A 24,943-nucleotide genomic window follows, 5' to 3' on the forward strand; every position below is an offset into this window, starting at 1 on the left:
CACCAAAAATATCAAGTGGTTAATGACTAAGGCCAAAGGTCGTCTTTTCTCATTGTTGGAGACGAGGCAGCAGAAGAAGTCCTTGCAGCTGATCACTTGTCAGATATAGAGGTGGAAGAGTTGGTAGCTAAGACACCGGATTGGGGTGAGGATGTTGATGATCTACAAAACCCTTTCCCGCCGCCTTTACTCTGCAATTCCTCCGGTGGATCAAAACCTCCACCGCCGGTGACTCTACAATCCAGACCAGCACCGCGCTTGCTCTCTCACGTTACTCATTCACAACGATCTTAACTAAGCCAAATATAAACAATAAATACTCTTTTAACTTAGCCATGTCAGATTATTCTTATGCGGACGAGCATAGGATTGTGGTAGCTCTATGGGGCCGAGTTGATGCGTATCAAGATTATAGAAAATGCAATGACATTTTGGCTTCTCAGAATAATAATTGCCAAAATAAAAGGCCAAAACCTGTGGATATTTAACCCAACCAAGTGGCTCAAGAGCTCGATAAGAAAACTGTCGAATCCTGTATTTCTCAGCCCCCAAGTCGACGTTGGGCAGCGCCTTCCTCCACTCGCCCGTCTCTGCCTTCATCTCCCAAACCTCCCACGACAGATCCCCACACGCAACCAGGAGCGACACACACCTCCCAGTCGACAGATAATAATAGTCGCATTCATTGTACTCATAAGGGGCTTCACTCAATGTAATGATCTCTGTCTCCACATCCAGCGTCGCGCAGCACTTCCCCCTTCCCCAATGCAAGAAACCTTCACTAGTCAAGGGAGCCTTGTCGAAGACAAATCGCCTGACATGGTCGGGGAGGTGGTGAACCCCGACGTGCCTCCAGGATTCATCGATTCCAACAGTGAGCACGTCAAGACCGTAGTCAGGATCTAAGCGTAGTGGCCAGTCGGGAAAAGTGTACGGTGCACAGTCGCGAACAGTGTACGGTGCAATCACTTTATACGCCAAGGAAGCTGCAGAGTATGCTAAACTAGAGAAGAACAGGCGATAGCGTACGCCTCTAGGGAATGGTGGGAGGAACAATGACTTCATCGTTGCAGGATTCACAATCACAAGACGAGGGAGGCGGAAACATGTGTCTTCCAACTCTAGAACCAAACCGTTGCAGGTAGCAAGAACTCCCAATTTGAAGATGTAAGTTAGCTCATATATGTGGATTCCACCCTCTGCGTCGGCTGTTACATAAAGTGGCAGAGTAGTTTTATTTAGGGGCCATAAAAGGAGTCCATAGGTAGCACCGTGCATCTGCGCGTTGATGAAGGCATGAGAATGGATAATGTGGTACCACCGCCGGCACACGAGCCTCGCTCTCTCGTAGAGATGATTGGCCGGCAAACGGAGGAGGATATCGAACAATAGGTCTGTGGGGAGGGACTCTATATTTGTTGGCATCTCCTTTTTACACCTCCGGGAATAATAAGCCCGACTTCTAATGTATATCATCTGCTTATTGAATAACATATCGTCATAAACATTTCTTATCTACAATTTTTTTTGTTTTGTAAGAGCATCATCAATCTACTAATCAATCGACTAACCAATTTCACTAATTTGTGTAAATGTGTTTTATCAAAACTTAAATGCAGAGAATAAGACAGCCATATGCATATCGTTGATATCAATGTCTTTTTATATTAATCTCTAAACCTAAATTTCAATGACAAAAATCTTGTCTTATGAAACATGTATGCATACGAAAACCTAATTTTGAAAGACAGCCATCAGCGTATCAAACAAGAGAAGAGAAAATAGGAGGGAGAGTGCTTACCGATTCTCTACTAAGAATGTCGGAATGGGGATCCGAAACGTTGCCATCGTTGCAGCAGCGCCGCCGAGGCATTTCAGTTTTTCTATTTTCTGTGAATTGTGTAAAACGCGGCGACGGCGAAATAAATGAATGAATTACAGGCGGTGGGCCCAAATAAATGTAGCAGTTTCCCGCCCAAGCCGAAATACATCTCAATCCGGTCCGAAATCCATGGGCTGACCCAATTGCCTCTTTAAAGTCTTAGGATGGAAATTTTTCAATCCAATAAAAATTACAACTAGAATAGCCCGACACCCGCTAGAGTCGGCCCAAAATGAACCCGGAATTTTATGTGGCTAGCTCGAAAATAATGTGTTAGTTGGTTTCTATGAAATTTTCCTCGTTATTTGATTTTCAACTTCATTACTTTACTTATGAAAATTAGTATAATAAGATTATTTTTTTTCAAAAGTTTGTGAAATATATTTCGATTCAATGTTAGAAATTTAATATTAAAAAAATTATACTTTTTAATCCAATAATTAACATAAAATATTCAGATGTAAAAATTAAAAAGTGATACTTATTTAATAAAAAAAATTGCAGCTTTATATCTCTAAGAATGGCATATTAAGTTATGTAAGTCGATATTGAAATATTACATATTTATACGTATATTTATTTTGTCCAAATATTATATCATCAAGAGAAATATATTACTACCTTCGTCCCAATAATAATGTCCCATTTATAATGTTGCATCCCAAAAAAGATTTAATTTGATACTATATGCTTAACATCTTTGTCATTGTTTCTTCTCTTTTAATCTTTGGATTTTTATTTCTAAAAATGAAGTAATTTTTATAATTATTTATTATAAAAAAAATATCTTGCATTTTAAAAAATTATACATTAATTACTATTTTACGATATTAGTAATATTTTTAAATATGATATAAATTAAAAATAACTTGCACTGAATAAATCATCCTTCAGTGCTACTACTGTTTCACTAGCTAATAGTAAAAGATAACATCACAAGTTAGATATTCTGCCAATATAAGATAAGCTGATATGTCTTTAAAAAATTAACATCATATATCTGCAAATAATGTGAAACCTGATAAACAATAAGGTATCTATATATATATATATATATGATATAAAAACTCTTTTCACTAAACCAAACATAAACAATAACGATTCTAATACTCTTTTAACTTAGCCCTATCATATTATTCTTATGCGGAAAAGCTTCACAATAACCACCAGTATAACATCTCACTCAAAATATTTAACCATAACTCAAAAACATATCATTGATAATTGTGAATGAAAATATACTTTCACTTAAACTTTGGCCCGCACCCTGATTTGAACTCATATCCTGATCCAACCCATATAAATAATATTATTCTGAATACGGGTCAACCCGGTTGTACGGTATACCCAGGTGTACCCAAGATTTTGTGAAATATATAAATTTTTGCAGAAATATATAGTTCTTGGATAGTCTCTTCCAGCACAACAATGGGTGTCTCTCTTTTATCTCCCACTTGTTTTTCAGTTATGCTGCCAATGAAAATGAAAAACCACTGTGAATAGAATTAATAAGAAATCAAAAGAAAAAGTAGGAAAGGAATCAATTTAAACCAAATCTACAATTCCTATGTACCTTAGTCGTCTTCCTCCTCGGAGTTGGAACTAGCAAGCTCGGAGTTAGGACTAGCAAGCTCGGAGTGAGGACTAGCAAGCTCAATACGAACTTGAAGGGCTCCTTCCCCATAATAGTCCTCGTGTTCCTCTGATATTCTTTTAGCAGATTCCACAACCGCATCGCTACAACGGTTCACATCAATTTCTCTAAGTGTGGATATTTCTGCGAAATCTAAAGGGATCTCCACCAACTTACATACTTCAACAAGATGAAGGGACTCAAGGCATGGAAAGTGGGAGCTTTGAGTATTCCATATTTCTATACCATCACACCACTTAACACTCAAGAATATGAGACCGCAGAATTGGCCTTCAGTTGTTTCCCACTTCCCTTGGTTGAATCTCCCATTGTTGAGTATGAGCTTCCGAAGATGGGGCAACACACCTACCTTATCCAATATGTCTTGCCAACAATAACTCGATCCTTCGCTACGAAGAACCAAACTCTTGAGCGATTGGGGAAAGTTGATTGCACCCATTGCTAAAAAAGAGCAATTCAAGGACTTAAGTTTCGTTAGAGCATCAAGATTGCTGAGACAATACATGTCATCGTCACGCTCTCCCCCGTTAGAAAAAACCAATTTTTTTATATTGGGAATTTTTTTCACCACTTCTTTGCTGCACTTGAAATCTAACACTTTCCCCAACCTTTGCAGATTTCCCAAAACAATGTCATCTCGGTCGTTAGGAGGATCTGCGAGACGAAGAGTGAAGAACTCAACATGCCTGATGTGAGGCATGCACCAAAAATCAGTTGGCGCAGTAACCACATTGTAGTTATCACTACAACAAAATCAGCCTATGGGGATGTTTATATGAGGACTCTTTTATGACAAGAGTCCTATTATGTATTTAATGGGACTCTTGTTTTAAAATCGTCTTATCTAATTTATTGGGGCATCTATCAATACAAATTCGTTGGATCAATGCTATACAAAGACTACAATATTTTATTTTAAGCAAAAAATAAATAAAATTCAAAAAACCAAAAAAAAAAAAAAAACAAAAAAATCTCTGTAACATTTTTTTTAAGCGAAAATCTCTACAGCTTATGTAGGTGGCCACGGTTCGGTTCCCGGTTCGAACCGTTAGAACCGTCCGTTTTTTTTTTTTTAAATGTAATTTGTATTATTTTATGTATTGTTGTGTAAAATTTAATGAAATTTGCTTTAATAAAATAAATAACACAAGAAGGTATAAAGTCCATATACATTATCTAAATTGAACTTATAATTCAAAGTTACACCTTACAACTCTTATAAATAAAATTTACAAATTACAACATTTGAATGCTAAAATAAAAAAGGCAATTTAGTTAACTTTTTACAATTAAAATTACAAGTTTTCATGAGTAAAAATAACAATTATCGTGAAAAAAATACTAATAATTTTGAAATATTACATTTCTTCATATGAATAATTAATTTTTATTAAGTCAATAATTACTCTTTTTCTATTTTTTTTTTCATTTTAAAAAAATATTACCTTTATTCATATCAATGATTATTTTTTCTTACGACTATAATTACTTGACCAAAACATTAAAATTACAAGTTTTCGTGACTAAAAATAACAATTTTCGTGAAAAAAGTAATAATTTTGAAATGTTACATTTCTTCATGTGAATAATTACTTATTACTATAAGACAATAATTACTTTTAATAAGCATAAAGACCACGGTTCCACGGTTCTACGGTTCCACGGTTCTAACCATGGAACCTTCGGTTCACGGTTCCAAGGCGGTTCTGGCACGGTTCCATCCCGGTTCTCGGTTCCACGGTTCGGTTCCGGTTCGGAACCGAAAACCGGCGGTTTGAGAAATCCGAACCGTAACCAAACCGGCCGAGCACGGTTTCGGTTTCGGTTCGGAACAGTGTATCACGGTTCCGGTTCCAGAACCGTCCCGGACGGTCCGGTTTTCCGGTTCGGTTCCCGGTTCCGGTTTTTTTGGCCACCTCTACCTCCCCCCTTTTCAAGAACAGATAAACCCCCAAATCCCTATTTCATTCTTATCCCCATTTTCTCTCTCACAAATTTCAACGATGGACAAGATTTGCAGCGACGTTCGCCACCACCGTGACAAATCTCGTTGACCACAACGTTCGCCGTTCACCGACGCGAGGCAGAGCTCCACCTTATTTTCTCTCACTCTGGCTCTCTCACTACTCCCCATCACCTTCTCCGCTGTGTCTCGGCAACAAATGCTATATTGAAAATTTTGGCCGATTAACTGCTAATTCGCAGTTCGATTGCTGCTTCACAAGTGTTAGATTGTTGAAAATAGGATTTATGAAACCGAATGGGGAATTTCAATGGTGATTGTCGAACTTTTTTTAATGGCGGTCAATTCCTGTGAGGAGGTGAGATTTCAATTTCTTTTAGCACCCGCAATTGTGTTCTACTTCAGATTAAGCTGCATTTTCGTCCTTCTCTTTTCCAAGTTTATTAGCATTAATTTATGCATTTCGATGTTCTGTTCCGATTCAGTTTTCCTGATTTCCGCGTTTGTTTCATATACTAATATCTTCTGGGCTTTTGGTATTCATGTGTTTGGTTTATGTTGTATGAAACTTGCATATCCGTTGAGTTTGTATTATTGCTATGATGTTGAAGGTGAAACCCTAACTCTTAGGAACTGCATTGCTGAGGTAATCTCTTCAGCTTTGGCCTGGTCGAGTAATTTTGAGCTCTCCTTGCATCTGCTAAAGTTATCTTTTTGTTTTTTGAATCTATCTGCAACAGTTATCTGCTTACACCATTTGTGGTAGTTCCAACTCATGAAATTTGAGATGATAACGAATATGACGATCGATTTGCATTTCCATTTTGCTACAGGTATAGATGACTGGCAAGAGTTGGAATGTCCTTATTATGGAGTGGTTGCAATAATACACATCACTTTTAAATATGTTATTATTGTTATGGAAATATATGACTAGTCTTTATTAGCAGCGCAACCTTTTTGGTTATGGAAGATTATGTGCACTTAATATATCTATGCATAAATCTGATAAAATTTCTAATCTCATGTTGCTTCATTTATAATATTGCGTATCTATGCCAGTGACATTGAATCGGAATGGATAGCGGAGGATGAGCTTGGTGTATACATCACCATCAGACAGCTTCTTGATGGCACTAGAGAGCTTCGGCATGTCAAATTCAGGTCTCCATTTCTCATACAAAGCTCACCATAGATAGATAGCCTTTTCACTTGGTTAATAGCTATGTTGATGTGTTTCAGCCGTGAAAAATTTGGAGAGGTGCATGCCAAGCATTGGTGGGAAACTAACAGGGACAAGATACAAACTCAGTGTCTTTGCTATATTATGGATCATATTAAATCATAGCTCCTAACCATGATTATCTGTAGTTTATTATTTATATGTTTAAAGATGGTTTACTTTGGTGAATACACAATGAGTAATGTAGTCAGACCTACTTCATGCCTTAGAGAATGATTTTAGAGAATGTATATCAGTATATGTATCATGACTGATATTATTTTAATTTTTGTGCAGCACACTCGGTCAGGGGGCAGTAAGCATCTCAGGGAAGTCTTGTTTTCTATAGCAGTAGCCATTTTGGGACTCCTCTTATTTGCTCTGCTCATTGGTAATATGCAAGTATATATCTAAGCTCCTCTTATTTTACTCTTATATTCTCATGCTGGAGCCGGAAGATGCAACAATATATCTGATTTGATTATTTAACACTTTCTTGATCTTCATGTTTGTCACAGGGTCCCTCTTGTTGATAAGTTTTGGGTTCTTCTTGGTTTCTTTGGGTACTCAGGTACGAGCTTCCTGCAATATTGTACAATACCAGTTGACTCAGCCTCTTGTAGGAATTCAGTTATTTTCTCTCTTGAAGTAGTAGAAACGATAACTCCAAAGATATTGTCTATCGAGTTTCCTGTACTTGTCAATTTCCTCTTGATCTTAATTATAGTTTCATTTTGCTGTGTGCAGCGGTGCTATATATGCATTTTGTAACATCCATCATTCAAGAAATAACAGTAGCTCTGGGAATTTACTGCTTCAGGTAACGAATATTGTGGAATGACTAATAGCTTTCTTCATCATTCGAATCTGCCTAGTTACACTGCTTTCATTCTGCTATGTAAAATGACCGCTGAAACCAGCAATGCTTTGGTTTGGATAGGGAAATTCGCTGCATATTTCAGCCTCTCAAATCTATCTTATATAATCTGGAGTCTGAATGTTATGATTCTTTAACATAATCAATGCTCTGTTTTATCGAAATGCAGGATAACTAGAAAAGAAGCTTAAGCTGTTACTACTGCACGATTTTCGCTGTGCCTGCTTGTATCTTGAGGTATCAACAAATCAATTTGGGACTCTCTCTTATTTGCTTCCAATTTGAAGGTAACAAGCATTGATAAGACTTGGATTAAATTCCCTAGGAATAGCAAAATGTATTTGGATGGACTGAAAATGTTCCTTGATTTTGTAAAAGCATCATCAATCCGACTTCGAATGTATGTCATCTGCTTATTGAATAACATATTGTCATAAACATGTCTTAACTACAAATTTTCTTTTTTTTTTTTTTTTTTTTGTAAAAGCATCATCAATCTACTAATCAATCGACTAACCAATTTCACTAATTTGTGTAAATGTGTTTTATCAAAACTTAAATGCAGAGAATAAGACAGCCATATGCATATCGTTGATATCAATGTCTTTTTATATTAATCTCTAAACCTAAATTTCAATGACAAAAATCTTGTCTTATGAAACATAGTATATGCATACGAAAACCTAATTTTGTAAGACAGCCATCAGCGTATCAAACAAGAGAAGAGAAAATCAGAGGGAGAGTGCTTACCGATTCTCTACTAAGAATGTCGGAATGGGGATCCGAAACGTTGCCATCGTTGCAGCAGCGCCGCCGAGGCATTTCAGTTTTTCTATTTTCTGGGAATTGTGTAAAACGCGGCGACGGCGAAGTAAATGAATGAATTACAGGCGGTGGGCCCAAATAAATGTAGCAGTTTCCCGGCCAAACCAAAATACATCTCAATTCGGTCCGAAATCCATGGGCTGACCCAATTGCCTCGTCAATTTTAATGTCTTAGGATGGAAATTTTTCAATCCAATAAAAATTACAAGTAGAATAGCCCGACACCCATTAGAGTCGGCCCAAAATGAACCCGGAATTTTATGTGGCTGACTAGAAAATAATGTGTTAGTTGGTTTCTATGAAATTTTTCTCGTTATTTGATTTTCAACTTCATTACTTTACTTATGAAAATTAGTATAATAAGATTATTTTTTTTCAAAAGTTTGTGAAATATATTTCGATTCAATGTTAGAAATTTAATATTAAAAAGTTATACTCCCTCCATCTCACTTCAAATGTCTTATTTTTTTTTTTGGGTTGTTCCATTTCAAATGTCTTGTTTCCTTTTATGGAAAAAGTTATTCTCAAAAAGTAGGAATTTTGGGGCCCACATCACCTTTTTAACTCTACACCACACTATTTAATAATCTAATTAACATGTTCCTAAATAACCGTGCCGAAAAGAAACAAAACATTTCAAGTGGGACGGAGGAAGTACTTTTTAATCCAATACTTAACATAAAATATTCAGATATAAAAATTAAAAGTGATACTTATTTAATTAAAAAAAATTGCATTTTTATATCTCTAAGACTGGCATATTAAGTTATGTAAGTCGATGTTGAAATATTACATATTTATTTTGTCCAAATATTATATCATCAAGAGAAATATATTACTACCTCCGTCCCAATAATAATATCCCATTTATAATGTCGCATCCCAAAAAAGATTTAATTTGATACTATATGCTTAACATCTTTGTCATTGTTTCTTCTCTTTTAATCTTTGGGTTTTTATTTCTAAAAATGAAGTAATTTTTATAATTATTTATTATAAAAAAAATATCTTGCATTTTAAAAAATTATACATTAATTACTATTTTATGATATTAGTAATATTTTTAAAGCTTTAGTATAGTTTTGCGGTAGCTTTATGGAGTGGCGTTGATACGTATCAAGATTGTAGAAAACGCAAGGCCGCATTTGCCTCCCAGACCCAGTACAATAACTTCTCACTCAAAATATTTAACCATAACTCAAAAACATATCATTGATAATTGTGAATGAAAATATATAGTCGTACAACCGGGTTATACCTTCACTTAAACTTTGGCCCGCACCCTGATTTGAACTCATATCCTGATCCAACCCATATATATAATACTATTCTGAATACGGGTCGACCCGCTTATACGGTACACCCAGGTGTACCCAAGATTTTGTGAAATATATAAATTTTTGCAGAAATATATAGTTCTTGGATAGTTTCTTTCAGCACAACAATGGGTGTCTCTCTTTATCTCCCACTTGTTTTTCAGTTATGCTGCCAATGAAAATGAAAAACCACTGTGAATAGAATTAATAAGAAATCAAAAGAAAAAGTAGGAAAGGAATCAATTTAAACCAAATCTACAATCTTCCTCCTCGGAGTTGGAACTAGCAAGCTCAGAGTTAGGACTAGCAAGCTCGGAGTGAGGACTAGCAAGCTCAATACGAACTTGAAGGGCTCCTTCCCCATAATAGTCCTCGTGTTCCTCTGATATTCTTTTAGCAGATTCCACAACAGCATCGCTACAACAGTTCACATCAATTTCTCTAAGTGTGGATATTTCTGCGAAATCTAAAGGGATCTCCACCAACTTACATACTTCAACAAGATGAAGGGACTCAAGGCATGGAAAGTGGGAGCTTTGAGTATTCCATATTTCTATACCATCACACCACTTAACACTCAAGAATATGAGACTGCAGAATTGGCCTTCACTTGTTTCCCACTTCCCTTGGTTGAATCTCCCATTGTTGAGTGTGAGCTTCCGAAGATGGGGCAACACACCTACCTTATCCAATATGTCTTGCCAGCAATAACTCGATCCTTCGCTACGAAGAACCAAACTCTTGAGCGATTGGGGAAAGTTGATTGCACTCGTTGCTAAAAAAGAGCAATTCAAGGACTTAAGTTTAGTTAGAGCATCAAGATTGCTGAGACAATACATGTCATCGTCACGCTCTCCCCCGTTAGAAAAAACCAATTTTTTTATATTGGGAATTTTTTTCACCACTTCTTTGCTGCACTTGAAATCTAACACTTTCCCCAACCTTTGCAAATTTCCCAAAACAATGTCATCTCGGTCGTTAGGAGGATCTGCGAGACGAAGAGTGAAGAACTCAACATGCCTAATGTGAGGCATGCACCAAAAATCAGTTGGCGCAGTAACCACATTGTAGTTATGAACAATTAGTGTTTGTAGATTCCAAAATCGCCAAATAGAATAAGGGAAATTCCCCCCTTTAGCAAAGATTTCAAGGAACCGTGAGTTCACTAATTGATCCATGTTTTTAGTGAAATCTTCAAACGGTTGGAATCTAACTATTTTCAGTATCCTCAACAAACTCATACTGAGCGCCGACAATTCTAGTCGAACACGCCACGTCAAAGAACGAGCTTGAGACATAGACGGCAAGGCGCTTATGGCTTCATTATCAGATGCGGTATCATAAAACCTTTCTTTTTTAGCTTCTCTCCGGCACAAGTCTCTCAACAAGTCATGAATTTTACAGTACTTCTTGTTTCCATTATTCCTTATAACAAGATTTCTACCAATAAGGTCTTCCAAATACTTTTTTGCTATCTCTTCCAAGCCTTTCCCACTTTCTGGTTTTAAAAATCCTTCAACACCCCAATATATAACAAGCCTTGAAATGTCAATCTCCACATCTTCCGGGAAAACTCCCATATACAGAAAACATGGTTTCAAATATACTGGCAATTGCTTGTAGCTCATGTATAATATTTTCAAGCAACGCTCATCATCCTCTAAATTAACACTTGCAGCATTCAAGTTTTTCTCTATGTATTCCCAAAATTCTCTTGTATGTTTGGACTTGGCCAAAAGTCCTCCCACCACGACAATTGACAATGGAAGTCCTTTGCAACCTTTTCCAATCTTTTTTCCAACTTCCTCCAATTCAAGAGGGCAACCTTCTTCCCCAAACACAGTTTCGGAGAGAAGCTCCCAACTATCAGCCTCATCCAAAAGTTTCATCTCAAGGTTATTAGACTCGGACAATTTAGAAGCCAAAGCTGATAGCCTTGTCGTTACCACTATTCTGCTACCATTTTTGTTATCCGGAAAATATTTCCTAACTCTATCCCATGCCTCAATGCTCCACATATCATCCATTACAATTAGGTATCTTCTACCAAACAAGTGTTTATACAAGATTTCTCCTACTTCATCCTCACTCAAATTATCATCAATTGCATAATGTAATTGACGAAGAACTACTCCAAAAATTTCTCTAATGCTATATTCTTGAGAGATGGTAGCCCAAGCACAAATATCAAAATGCTCCTTAATAAGACGTTCTTCATAAACAGTTCTAGCAAGAGTGGTCTTACCCGAGCCGCCCATCCCTACAACGGGAATGATTAGTAGATCACGGCAACGAGAAGTGAGCTTATCCTTCATTTGAAGCTTGACATCATCAGCACCCACCATGCTACTCTGAGGCGTAAGCGACGAAGATCTCTTCTGCAAAATCGAAGAAGATCTCAAGGAATGAGGAGGAGTTGAGTTTCTGAGCAGCTGATGTTGGACTCCAACTCTCCCTTGAATTTGCTTGGCCTCCTCTTCGACAGAAGCCATATCTTGTATCACCTTCTCGAGAGCTTTATACAAGCCATCAAAGCTCATATTTTCTCCATCATTTTTTACCTCATCAAAAATATGAGATACAATGGAGCATTCCTCATCGAGAATATGAGATTCAATGGCGTGTTCGGCTGCATAAGCTGCATCTGCGATGCGAATTTCTAAGGGATCCGCTTCATTGGAGTAGACACGATGAGGATTATAGGATTGGAGAAATTCTAGCAAGAAACTGATTTTTTGCGTGAGAGACTCAACTTGTTTAATATGGAGAGGAATAGGAGGGCAAGGATGAAGTTGAAGGTTATCAATGATATGCATAGCAGAAACTAGAGTTGCATAAGCCGCCATGGTTGATTTGGAGTTGCAGACAGAAGCAGTATGAATGAAGATGAGACTTAATGATTCTGAATTCTCAAAGTCTGGCCACATATTGTTTCCAATCTACCTCAATTATTGATAACTTTAATTTCTCTTTTTACAGACTGGAAGATAGCGACTGGACATTCACTTAATCACTTATATTATCATCTCCAAATAATTTTGTCAATTTTTTTCTTTCCTATTCAAATTATCGTTCAATTTTCTATATAATCCCTCCGTCCCGCTTCAAATGGCTCTAAATTTTTCGACACGAAGATTAAGGAATGCGTGATAAAGGTGTATGATAGTGGGACCATCCAAAAAATAGTGTTAAATATTTCTAAATTTGAGTTGGCATTTAATGCGGAACAACCCAAAATAGAAATAAGGGTGCCTCCAACAATAAATCAGTTTCTTATTTTTTGAGGGTTCCACCATAGAACACACTCTTTTTGTATATCTATATATGTGTTTCCTAAGTAATTTTATTTGCATTATTATTAATATAATATTTATATATTTTTATTTTATTTTTAATTTAAAATTCTATATTTTAACTATCCAAATAATAAATTACGTCAGCTTTATAATATAAATAATAATTAAAATTACATTACAAAAATTAAAGCAATTTACACAATTAAAGCAATTGAAATTAATTGTTTAGCCTTTTATTTCAAAGCAAAACAAATAAATGAAAAGTACTCCCTCTGTTCACCAGAGATATGCTATAATATTTTTTTTCGTCCGTCCACAAAAAATATGCCACATCCATTTTTAATTAGTAGTAGGGTCCACACCATTCCACTCATATTTAAAGTGGGACTCTTACTCCACTACCAACTTCACTCACATTTTATTAAAACCCGTGATGAAAGTGAAGTGACATATCTTTGGTGGACGGAGAGGGAGTAACAAATAATAAAAAACAATCACCGAAGACATTAAATAAATGAAAAGAAAAAATAATCAACAAATGGTGAAAAGCTCCAAATTAGCCGCAAAACAAAAAGGAAAAAGAATATAAAAAGGGAAAGGGTCAAGGGGGGACCCGCATGTGTGTGAAGATGGGTGCAATTTTGCGCCTAGTTTCTTGGTTTCCAAATTGAAGCTGGTTCCTTCACACTCCAACGGTAGTTCCAAAAAGTGGAAACTGGAAATTGGGACTGTTGGAGGCACCCTAAGGTCATTTGAAGCGGGATAGAGGGAGTACTATAAACATTTATTATTTTAATTTTTTTTATACAAATATATTTTATTATAATATTATAAATTAGTATTTAATTATTTATTATTTTTAAATTTTTATATACCCAAATTTTGGATTTATAAATCATAATAATGGATTATTAATCAATAAAAATAGTATTTATGTACTCTAACTGGATGGAATAAAATTAATCGGAACATTTATTTCAGAGAAAGTGTTTCTATGTTACGTATCGTTTACTCTCTCGTGGTTTATTCTCACTTTTAGAGTCTCTTAGATGAGTAATGTTTTCTAACGAGATTAAACTGTCAACATAAATAATAGATTTAAAAAAGTAATTGAATATCAAATAGCATTCATTTAATTATTTGGTGTGAAACTTAATAAATGTAAAAATCACATCCATGTAAATAAATAGAAATTTGTGTTATATATTAACTTAGATTATCCACATGATTTCTTTTTTTTTTTTTTGATGAAATTACATTATAAATAATACAAATCTCACACACACACCCCACCTAGTGCTTATTGTGGCCGAGAGTACTCGAACCTGTGACCTCTTGGACAACAGGCAACCACCCCAACCACTAGGCCATCCCAAGGGGACTATCCACATAATTTCTTACTTTGGAACGGACTGGAGCATGAGTTACCAAATGCTGAACTACATACGGTATGATGTTTGAAAACATACTTTTTAGAATTGAGTTGTCAAGAAAACGATACTAATACTCCTTTTATCCTATTTTTTTTTTTTTTTGATCGGTCAAAGTCATGTTAGATGTCAGTAGTTAGTTCCCCATCGACTCCAAGAACCACCTTATCTCTCCATTCACCAAACTCCACCTTATATCTCCAATCACCAATTCGTTCCCAAGAGGGATCGAACCCGGGTCACTTCACTTAAGTGAGGACCCGGTGGCCAGTGGGCTAAGCCCCCTGGTTTCCTTTTATCCTATTGATATGGGCACGAGAATTAAAGATGTGCATTTTAGAGTGTAAAATAAGTAGAAACAACATGTAAAGATGAGGTGTAAAATAAGTTTGTAGTGTAAAATAAATACTCTCTCCGTCCACGATATCGCTTCCATATTGTGGACGACACAGATTTTAAGAAAAATGATGAATAGTACTCCCTCCGTCTACGATAAGTATGGTAAAGAGGAGAGGGCACGATTTCTAAGAAAATATTGAGAGATATGTATAAAGTGAATGAAGGGATTCACTAAAATTGATTTTTTTAGGTATTAATAAATGGTCCGTGAGATGTATTTTTTGTAAATATTATGTGTGAATAAGAGTAAAAATACAAAGGGTATAGACAATAATACTCTTGTAACTTGGCCTTCATCTCCCAAACCTCCCATGACATATCCCCACACACAATCAGGAGCGACACAATTTATTACGCAAATTATTCTCAATTTTACATTAGGGATATTTGTCGTAAAATACATGAACTTTCAGTAAATTCTAGTTTTTCCCATAACCTTTAAAATTTGAAAAAAAAAATACACAACCTTTCAATTTTTTCTGATTTTTTCCATCATTATGAAATATAACCCCAAGTAGAAGTTGATTTTAGAACTTTTGGCTTAGATTTGTTGATATCTAAACCGATGCATCGACTTTATTATGCCACATTTATTATCCGTCATGCTTATATATCAAAAAATCTAAGTTAAAAGTCTTAAAATCAACTTTTATTTTGGGGTATAAAGGAAAAATAAAAAAAAATCGAAAGGTGGTGTATTTTTTTTCAAATTTTAAAGGTTAAAAAATCAGAATTTACTAAATCTTCGTGTATTTTACGGCAAATATCCCTTTACATTAACCTACTTCACCTGAAGATGCTAATCAATCCAAAAAACTTATACAAATAAAATTTTACCTAGATCAAAAAAGATGAAAGAAAAGCTACCATAAAACATATAAAACAAATTTAACATTATTATGTATTGTTGGGGGGCTTCCTTATAGGGAAACACCCATCCAAAAAATGGTGTATGCCGCTTAAGTTGCGACGAGCACACGGTATTCTTTAGTAAAAGGCGAAAGAATAGTTCGCTATGTGCTCAACGCGCGGCTGCGTGGTTTCACAAGTGTAGTCGGCCATTGTTTTATAGTAGCACATAGTTAGACCGTATCTCTCTGATTGTCGATGTGGGATATTTAGCTTTTTTACTTGAAACCAAATCACAACCGGCGGTTTTCATCCATAAATGCGATGAAACTATAACCAACTGCAATTTTCTTCATCTAGCAAGAAGCTTCAACAGCTCATGCATCATCGCCATCATTCTTGTTGCATCTCATATCGGTTTCGCCATTGAAGAGCTTCAACATACTCTCTCTCTCTCCCTCTCATCTTCTTCCTCTCTCTCTCTGGAGCCTCAGCATTCTACAACATATATATCTCACAACCGCTTCTCTTCTCTTCTCTTCTCTTCGCCTCTCTCTCTCCTCTGCCTTCATCTCCCAAATCTCCCACGACAGATCCCCACACGCAACCAGGAGGCGACACACGCCTCCCAGTCGACACATATTTATAGTCACGTTCATTGTACTGATAACGGGCTTCACTAAGTGTAATGATCTCCGTCTCCACATCCATTGTTGCGCAGTACCTCCCCCTTCCCCAGTGCAGGAAACCTTCACTAGTCAAGGGAGCCTTATCGAAGAAGAATGGCCTTACATGGTGGGGGAGGTGGTGAACCTCGACGTGCCTCCAGGACTCATCGACTCCAACAGTGAGCACGTCAAGACCGAGGTCAATTTGTAGGCGTGGTGGCTAATGTATATCATTTGTAGGGCTGTAAACGAACAGAACTACTCGGGGTAGCTACTCTCATTGATTTACATAAAGTGGCAGAGCTTTAAGCTTTATGGGTGATAGGAGGAGTCGGAGTAGCTCAGTCCAACTTTTAAAAAAAGAATAAAATTAATTTATTCTTTTAAAAAATAAATTATTTTTTAAAAAACAAATATAAAGATGTAATTTTTTATATTTTTTCAACTATAATGGTACAATTTGTAGGGATAGCACTAGTATATTATTGAATCAATAGAAAGAGAATAATTATTTATTCTAGTCGGTGATCGAATTTCAATCCTAAATCCATCAAAATTCTACTTACACATAAAAATGAATTGTATATACTGCCCGAAAAATTTGGCTCGGGGGCTACCGCCCCAAACCCCCATTCAATACCTTCAAGTTCAGCACCCCTATCGACAAATCTTGGATCCGCGAAAAATTTGGCTCGGGGGCTACCGCCCCAAACCCCCATTCAATACCTTCAAGTTCAGCACCCCTATCGACAAATCTTGGATCCGCCCCTGGGTACAGAAAGGGTTTGGGTGGGAAGGGTGGTGGGGAGTATCATTTTTTTTTTTAATTATATTTTTATTATAATTTCATTAAGGATATAATAGTCTATTTACTCAAAAATTGATTAGATTTAATATTTTTTATTTACATGGTTAACATTAACCTTTTGTTAATTAAAATGGTTGTTTCCAAGTATTAACACTGTTATTAATGTATTTTAATTTCTATATTATATTTTACTTCAATAAAATTAATATAATAACATGAATCAAATTAATTTTTTTAAATAATAAAATATAATTTAAAATTTAAACGTGCATATATTGAAAAGCAAATTGATACAACACACAACTAAAAATAAAAATACATACAATTTGGGACACAAAAAATAAAGGCAAAAAAAAGGAATTGGAAGAAAATTAAAAAAAAAAACTTGGGCCAAAAAAAGAAGAAGAAGAAGAAGACGAAAAAACAAAAAAGAATAAGAAACGATCGAAAAGAACAAAGGATGGAAATGGAAGAATTGAAGAAATTTTCAAAAATAAATAAATAAATAAATAACTTTTTTTTTGAAGGAAAATAAATAAATAACTTAAAGTTGTAGGTAACGGGGTCCACGTGTGGACTACTACCCCAAAACATATCTCCCACTAGTTGAAAATATAAAAATAAATTGCATATATGTGCACTGTGCACTGTGCACTGTGCACATATACATAAAGACATATGTACATCATTTTAAACAACACTACAAAATTGCATAATGAATATACCCAATTGTGGTTCTACCTTAAAATCTGTATATAATAAAACTTATTTTCTAATGTCACGTTTATTTTTCACTAATCACACAATTTTCAATAAATCTATCAATATAAAATTTGTAATTATTTATAAAAATTAAATTAAAAAAAGACAAAAAAAAATTGCACATGTGTATAAATACAAATAGTCAATACTAAATTCAAAAAAAAAAGCTATTTTTAAATTCACATTAAGAAAATAACATGTACTCCATCCGTCCCACTTAAATTGACATACTTGCATTTTTTGTCTGTCCCACTTAAATTGGCAATTTTCTATGGTCTCTACTTTCTCTACACACATAAAATAATTGGACCATACCTACTTTACACTCTTAACCATTTATTCTTAATTTTCGTGCCCAACTCAAAAGTGCCAATATAAGTGGGACGGATGGAGTAATATATAATTTCGTGCATAGATGTATCCGGGAAATTTCGATGTTGAAAAGTATTTTTGTATAAATGGGTTGGGCATAGGGATGGCAACGGGCCGGATCTGGACCGGGTCTGGCCAATACCAGATCCAGATCCGTTTTCATATACCAGATCCAGATCCAGATCCAGATCCGTATCCGTTGATCTGAAAATTTTGGATCCAGATCCAGATCCGCGGGTCCACGGGTCCAGATCCATGGATCTACTATTTTTAAATTAAATTAAAAAAATTTCACAAAATCAACAACATCTAATTTTCATCATAAAAAATATAACACAAAATACTTTTATCTAATTACTTTTAGTTTTTATTCTTTTGAATATAATTTATTTATTATTTTTAATTTAGTTAATATTATTAGTAAACTAAATATAAAATATAAAAAATATATATAAAATAAAACGGATCCACGGGTCGGATCTGGGCCGGATCCGGATCTAAAATTTCAAGATCCAGATCCGTTTTCAAAACTGAGATCCAGATCCAGATCCATCGGGTCTAAAAAATTGAGATCCAGATCCGTAAAAACGGATCTGGATCCACGGATCTGGACCGGGTCCAAGATCCACTGCCATCCCTAGTTGGGCACATTGGGCCGAGGAGGAGTGGGTTGGGTTGCTGGAACATAGTTCATCCTTCAAATCCAGTAGAATTAATTATTCTTGTAAAAAGGTTTCTTCTTGAATTAATCATTTCTTTTTCTGAGGAAATGGGACCAACTTGATCATCAGTAATCAACTAATCATAGTATATTCACCGATGCATGAACTGGAAAATGAAAATCAGCATCAATCACGTATGCTATATTAATTAATTCATCATTTCAACTTTCATAAGCAAGTTTGGCACACAGTTGAAATACTTTATAAATGTGTGCGAAAGAGATAGTAGAGGAATCATGCTACTTCAACTCTATAAGATTGAGCTGATGAGTTGGAGGATATTGAAAAGAATATTGTAGCAAATTGTAAAGGGCTTCCTTTATAAATTACTATTCCCTTCGTCCCATTTGTATTGGCCTCTTACTTTTGGACACGGAGATTAAGAAAATCTTTATTTATGAGTTAAGTAGGTGGAGTGCTTTACTTTTGCCCACTTAGGAGCCCTTATTTTTGGGGATGAGATCCAATGTCCCATAATTTTATGTGTGTCACTGTGTCCCATTCTTATATCTATTATTTTAAAAATATTTTTTATAAAAATAAAATTTATTATGATACTATGAATTATATTTAATTTTTATGTAAAAAATTAAAATTTTTAAAAAATATATACCATGACTTTGAATTTATCAACCTATTATGAACTAATAAAAGTGAAATTAAATGAGAAAAAAATAATTATATACCCTAGATTGATGGAATAAACCCTAGTTAATAGTCACAAAATTAAACTAAAGCATATAAAGTTGAAATTGAAAAAAAATATATATAAGAAAATAAATAAAATTGAAAGTGGAACACAAAGTGGAACATAAAGTGTGGTACACTAAATCTCATTCCTTATTTTTGCTATTTTAAAAAGGGGATCAATACAATTGGGACAGCCCAAAATGGCAAAGAAGCCAATACAAATGGGACGGAGGGACTATAACAGAAGGTCTTTTGGCAAAATCTGAGCGCCTATCGTTGAAGCTCCAATATTTCTCATTTGTTTTTACATGTTTTAACTTGATTTAAAATTAAGAAAACATTCTATAAATTAAAAAGTGATTAATTTTTATCAAATAAAATAACATCTCGAGTTTGTGCAAGCAGGATTGAGTCTCCCAGATCCTCCGAGTGAGATGGTTATCATGGAGAATCTACAAACGCTCAAAGGAGTAATGAATTTGTATTTGAAACACTCACCGCCGTCGCCATCTCCGACGCCGACTCATTCTTGGCTATGCTATCTTCCGTGTAGTTGAAAACGAGAGGCGGAAACTCGGGGAAATTGGAATCGTAAACTCCATCGATTCCTGCGTAGTAAGCGTGAAGGATGTCGGTGGTGATGGGCAGCAGCATCGTCAGGTTGTTCATGCTGGCCATCAGCCTCGTGGTCCCCACGCACGCGCTCTTCGTGCAGGGCGATAGATTCACCGAGAGCGTGAAGAATAGATTCTTCATCACGTTTTTTGGGACGTCCACGTTGTCCGCGAGGCTTCTCAGTCTGCTTGTGAAATCGGCCGATGCCGCGGTGTCGTTGTATTCGGGGAAGGATGGGAGCGGCGGCGGCGAGGGCACCGTGTAGTTCCCGACGTACTCGATGATAGCTGTGGTCGGGGTGCTCACGTATTCTCCTCCCACCACGTAGATTCTGGATGGCCATGTAGTAGTGCAATGGAATAAAATAATTCCATTCAAAATATTCTCAAACATAATACAGGCTGATTTGCAATGGAATAGCAATTGTGAGGTCATAATCTGTCCATGCAAAGTGATGATAAACAATACCGATTCTAATACTCTTTTAACTTAACCACATCAGACTATTCTTATGCGGAAAAGCCGCATAAGCTTTAGCATAGTTTTGCGGTAGCTTTATGGAGTGGAGTTGATGCGTATCAAGATTGTACAAAATGCAATGCCGGCATTGCTTCCCATAGAAGGCGGCAAAATAGAAGGCTAAAACATGTGGATATTTAACCCAACCAAGTGGTTCAAGAACTGCACCATCTTCAGGAGCTAACTGTTGAATCCTCCATTTCTCAGCTCCCAAGTCGACGTTGGGCAGCGCCTTCCTCCACTCGCCCGTCTCTGCCTTCATCTCCCAAACCTCCCACGACAGATCCCCACACGCAACCAGGAGCGACACACACCTCCCAGTCGACAGATATTTATAGTCGCGTTCATGGTACTCATAAGGGGCTTCACTCAGTGTAATGATCTCCGTCTCCACATCCAACGTCATGCAGTATCTCCCCTTTCCCCAGTGCACGAAACCTTCACTAGTCAAGGGAGCCTTGTCGAAGAAAATTGGCCTGACATGGTCGGGGAGGTGGTGAACCTCGACGTGCCTCCAGGACTCATCGACTCCAACAGTGAACACGAAAAGATCATCGACTCCAACAGTGAACACGGAAAGATCGTCGTCAATTTGTCGGAGTGGTGCCGAGTGGAAAACAGCGGATGGTGCAATCACTTTATATGCCAAGGAAGCTGCAGAGCAGCCCCGTTCCGGAGATTTCATGGGCCCTAGGCGAAATGAGAAAAAATGGCCCTTTTAATTGAATATGCTTGTGTGCTTGTGGGCCCTTTTTTTTAATAGAATAAGATTGGAGCTTTTGGGTTTGTATGTATTTTTTACTGATTGAGGCCCATTGTACAACTAAAAAAAATTATTTTCATATAATAATAGCAATAAAAATAAAAAAATTGGGGCCCCATTCTGCCCTGGGCCCTAGGCGGTCGCACCCCTCGCCTATGCCCAGGGCCGGGCCTGCTGCAGAGCATGCTAAACCACAGTGGAACTGGCAATACATGCGCCCTTTAGGATACGGTGGGAGGAGGAATGACTGCCTCGTTGCAGGATTCGCAAGACGAGGGAAGCGTTTGTCGTCCAACTCCAGAACCAAACCGTTGCAGGTAGCAAGAACTCCCAATTTGGAGATGTGATTTAGCTCAGATTTGAGGATTCCACCATCTGCGTCAGCTGTTACATAAAGTGGCAGTGTATTACCCTTTACGGGTGATAGGAGGAGTCCATAGGTAGCACCGTGCATCTTCTCGTTGATGAAGGCATGAGAATGGATAATGCGGTACCACCGCCGGCACACGAGCCTCGCTCTCTCGTAGAGATGATCGGCCGGCAAACGGAGGAGGATTTCGAACAATAGCTCTTTGGGGAGGGACTCTATGTTTGTTGGCATCCCCTCTTTACACCTCCGGGAATAATAAGCCCGACTTCTAATGTGTATCATCTACAAATTTTTGTTTTGGAATAGCATCATCAGTCATCACTCTACTAATCAATCGACTAACCAATTCACTAATCTTTATACAAGTGCTTTATCTGCCCAAACCTTAGATGCTGAGAATAAGAAAGCCATATGCATATCAATACCAATGTCTTCTATTATTAAAGGATTTCGAAAGTTTAGGTGTATTCAATTCAGACTTTTAAAAGTTCTTTAAAATCCAAAATATTCAATCCAGATTCTTTAAAGTCTTTTAAAATTTAGAGGTATTCAAACCAGACTTTTTAAAGTCTATTAAAATCAGGTGGTATTTAACATTTCATGGATTTTAACAATCCATGAATTCTAATGGATTTATTAAAAAAAATACAAAGGACGAAATCCGAGCTTCAGACTTGAGATTTCGATTGATTCATCTAAATTTCACGTGATTCCACGCGGAGTCTATGACTTTTTAAAGTCCTTAAAAATTCATGGACTTTTTAAAGTCCTTTAAAATCCTAAAGAAGCTCAATCCAATACACCCCTAAATTTCAAATAAAAAACCCTTTCTTATGAAACATATCATACGGAATTTCAGCTCTAACCTAAATTTAAAATAAAAAAACCTTTTCTTATGAAACATATATTCATAAGGAATTTCAGCTCTAACCTAAATTTCAAATAAAAAACTTTTTCTTATGAAACATATATTCATAAGGAATTTCAGCTCTAACCTAAATTTCAAATAAAAAAACCTTTTCTTTTGAAACATATATGCATACGGAATTTCAGCTCTGACCTAAATTTCAAATAAAAAACTTTTTCTTATGAAACATATATTCATAAGGAATTTCAGCTCTAACCTAAATTTCAAATAAAAAAACCTTTTCTTTTGAAACATATATGCATACGGAATTTCAGCTCTGACCTAAATTTCAAATAAAAAACTTTTTCTTATGAAACATATATTCATAAGGAATTTCAGCTCTAACCTAAATTTCAAATAAAAAACTTTTTCTTATGAAACATATATTTATAAGAAATTTCAGCTCTAACCTAATTTTCAAATTAAAAACCTTTTTCTTATGAAACATATATGCAAACGGAATTTCGGGTCTAACGTAATTTTGAAAGACAGCCATCAGCATATCAAACAAGGGAGAGTGCTTACCGATTCTCTACTAAGAATGTCGGAATGAGGATCCGAAACGCCGCCGTCGGTGCAGCAGCGGCGCGGAGGCGGTGGCTTGCGGAAGGCTGGTTTCAAACGAAGCATTTCAGCTTTTCTATTTCCGGTGAAGTGTCTAAAACGCGGCGGCAGAGTAAATAAATTACAAGCGGTGGACCCAAATAAATGCGGCAGTTTCCCGCCCAAACCCAAATAACAATACGAGTTCTTTTTTTTTTTTTGGATTATTGATGGATAAATATATAAATTTTGAAGCAATTCTGATTTTTAATACATCAAATTTTAAAAAGTGTCAAAAAATACAACAACTTATTGATCAGGGTAATTTTAATACAAATTCTATTTTTGATTAAATTAAAAGTGATTTGGATGAATTAATTCTGAAATTTAAATGAATTAATTCTATTTTAGTTTTTGCATTTACCTATATTTAAGATTTATATTTATTTATTTAAACATATCATTTACTAGAGAATTCAATCACAAAGCTTTTCAAATTCCTTTGCCTCAATCCAACAAACATGAGAAGCAAATACTTTTAGCTAAGATTCGCATTAATCTTATTATTCAGCTAAGCAAAGCAGTATGTATGATTTTTTTTTTTGAGAAGTTGTACTGAAAAAAAGCTGCAGGCAATAGCAATATTGATAAGTCATAGTAGAACATGGAGCCAAAGTTTTTTTATAGGACAAATTTTTTTGGGTTCGTAATTATAGGGCAAATTTTTGAAAATTCAACATGAGTATGACAAAATAAGTCTGAAAAAATAATTTGTCCTGTAATTGCAAGTTCGAAATAATTTGTCCTACATTTACAAATTGCAAGCTCGAAAAAAATGAGACAGAAGAGAGATTTTTTTTTAATTTTTAGTCTTTAAATAAGGATAATTTTTACATTTCAAATCAAATATTTACATATATCAAATTAAAGATCTTATCGTGAGATTTGGAGAGGTGAGTTAACTTAGATATGTGTATTTCGCCGTCTGTGTTGGCTATTACATAAAGTGGCAGAGCTTTAATTTCTATGGGTGATAGGAGGATCCCGTGCATCTGTGCGTTGACGAAGGCATGAGAAGTGGATAATGTGGTACCACCGCCAGCAAACGAGCCTCGCTCCGTCGTAGAGATGATCGTCCGGCAAACGGAGGAGTTTTCGAGGGAGGGACTCTATATTTGTTGGCCTCTCCTTTTTACACCTCCGAAAATAATAAGGTCGACTTCTAATGTTATATCAACTGTAGGGCTGTAAACAAACATAGCTACTCGCAAACTACTCGGAGTAGCTATTCTCACTGATTTACATAAAGTAGCATAGCTTTAAGCTTTATGGGTGATAGGAGGAGTCCATAGTAGTGAACGCAAACAAATAATTCCTCTCATCTTCACAATTAATGAATATAAGTAATTTGTATAAAACATAATCCACCTTTTTAAGATTACTAAATAAAACTAACACAAAAACTTAGGTACAGGCAGATGTATCGTACAA

The 24,943-nt window shown here is 35.9% G+C and overlaps 3 protein-coding genes, 1 long non-coding RNA gene and 1 other non-coding gene across 7 annotated transcripts; 1 reads left to right on the forward strand and 4 right to left on the reverse strand.

The window, feature by feature from the left end:
* Positions 1 to 51: 51 nt before the first annotated feature.
* LOC130994877 (uncharacterized) lies at positions 52 to 1,968 on the reverse strand. The gene is made up of 2 exons (XM_057919994.1): positions 1,802 to 1,968; positions 52 to 1,476 (listed from the first exon to the last, which is right to left on the reverse strand). The coding sequence occupies exons 1-2, from the start codon at positions 1,871 to 1,873 to the stop codon at positions 325 to 327; spliced, it is 1,224 nt and encodes a 407-aa protein (XP_057775977.1). The 5' UTR covers positions 1,874 to 1,968; the 3' UTR covers positions 52 to 324.
* A 964-nt stretch (positions 1,969 to 2,932) lies between these two features.
* On the reverse strand, positions 2,933 to 4,271 carry LOC130994930 (putative disease resistance protein At1g59780). Its single transcript, XM_057920102.1, has 2 exons — positions 3,456 to 4,271; positions 2,933 to 3,352 (listed from the first exon to the last, which is right to left on the reverse strand). Exon 1 carries the CDS (start codon positions 4,234 to 4,236, stop codon positions 3,457 to 3,459), a length of 780 nt encoding a protein of 259 aa, XP_057776085.1. The 5' UTR covers positions 4,237 to 4,271; the 3' UTR covers positions 2,933 to 3,352; position 3,456.
* A 1,193-nt stretch (positions 4,272 to 5,464) lies between these two features.
* On the forward strand, positions 5,465 to 7,928 carry LOC130994983 (uncharacterized). Of its 3 annotated transcripts, XR_009091958.1 has the most exons (7): positions 5,465 to 5,857; positions 6,333 to 6,462; positions 6,562 to 6,663; positions 7,019 to 7,123; positions 7,240 to 7,292; positions 7,469 to 7,541; positions 7,768 to 7,928. It is a non-coding gene; the product is annotated as an uncharacterized LOC130994983 (long non-coding RNA). The 3 variants fall into 3 exon arrangements; XR_009091957.1 differs by lacking the exon at positions 6,333 to 6,462 and having other exon boundaries at positions 5,465 to 6,332; XR_009091956.1 differs by lacking the exon at positions 6,333 to 6,462 and having other exon boundaries at positions 5,465 to 6,332; positions 7,019 to 7,112.
* Positions 7,929 to 9,595: 1,667 nt separating this feature from the next.
* On the reverse strand, positions 9,596 to 12,664 carry LOC130994813 (putative late blight resistance protein homolog R1B-16). The gene is made up of 2 exons (XM_057919883.1): positions 9,990 to 12,664; positions 9,596 to 9,908 (listed from the first exon to the last, which is right to left on the reverse strand). Exons 1-2 carry the CDS (start codon positions 12,583 to 12,585, stop codon positions 9,904 to 9,906), a joined length of 2,601 nt encoding a protein of 866 aa, XP_057775866.1. The 5' UTR covers positions 12,586 to 12,664; the 3' UTR covers positions 9,596 to 9,903.
* A 3,113-nt stretch (positions 12,665 to 15,777) lies between these two features.
* LOC130996459 (U5 spliceosomal RNA) lies at positions 15,778 to 15,898 on the reverse strand. The gene has a single exon (XR_009092632.1). It is a non-coding gene; the product is annotated as a U5 spliceosomal RNA (small nuclear RNA).
* Between the last annotated feature and the right edge of the window lie 9,045 nt (positions 15,899 to 24,943).

This window comes from Salvia miltiorrhiza, chromosome 7 (assembly GCF_028751815.1).
Source record: "Salvia miltiorrhiza cultivar Shanhuang (shh) chromosome 7, IMPLAD_Smil_shh, whole genome shotgun sequence".
Taxonomy (NCBI): domain Eukaryota; kingdom Viridiplantae; phylum Streptophyta; class Magnoliopsida; order Lamiales; family Lamiaceae; genus Salvia; species Salvia miltiorrhiza.

What these genes read in the sequence shown, in the direction of transcription:
- LOC130994877 (XM_057919994.1), bottom strand. Translation starts at nt 1,873, where the DNA reads ATGCCTCGGCGGCGCTGCTGCAACGATGGCAACGTTTCGGATCCCCAT. An exon ending in ACATTCTTAGTAGAGAATCG is followed by an intron (nt 1,477 to 1,801) that starts GTAAGCACTCTC and finishes TTCAATAAGCAG; the next exon opens with ATGATATACATTAGAAGTCG.
- LOC130994930 (XM_057920102.1), bottom strand. Translation starts at nt 4,236, where the DNA reads ATGCCTCACATCAGGCATGTTGAGTTCTTCACTCTTCGTCTCGCAGAT.
- LOC130994813 (XM_057919883.1), bottom strand. Translation starts at nt 12,585, where the DNA reads ATGGCGGCTTATGCAACTCTAGTTTCTGCTATGCATATCATTGATAAC.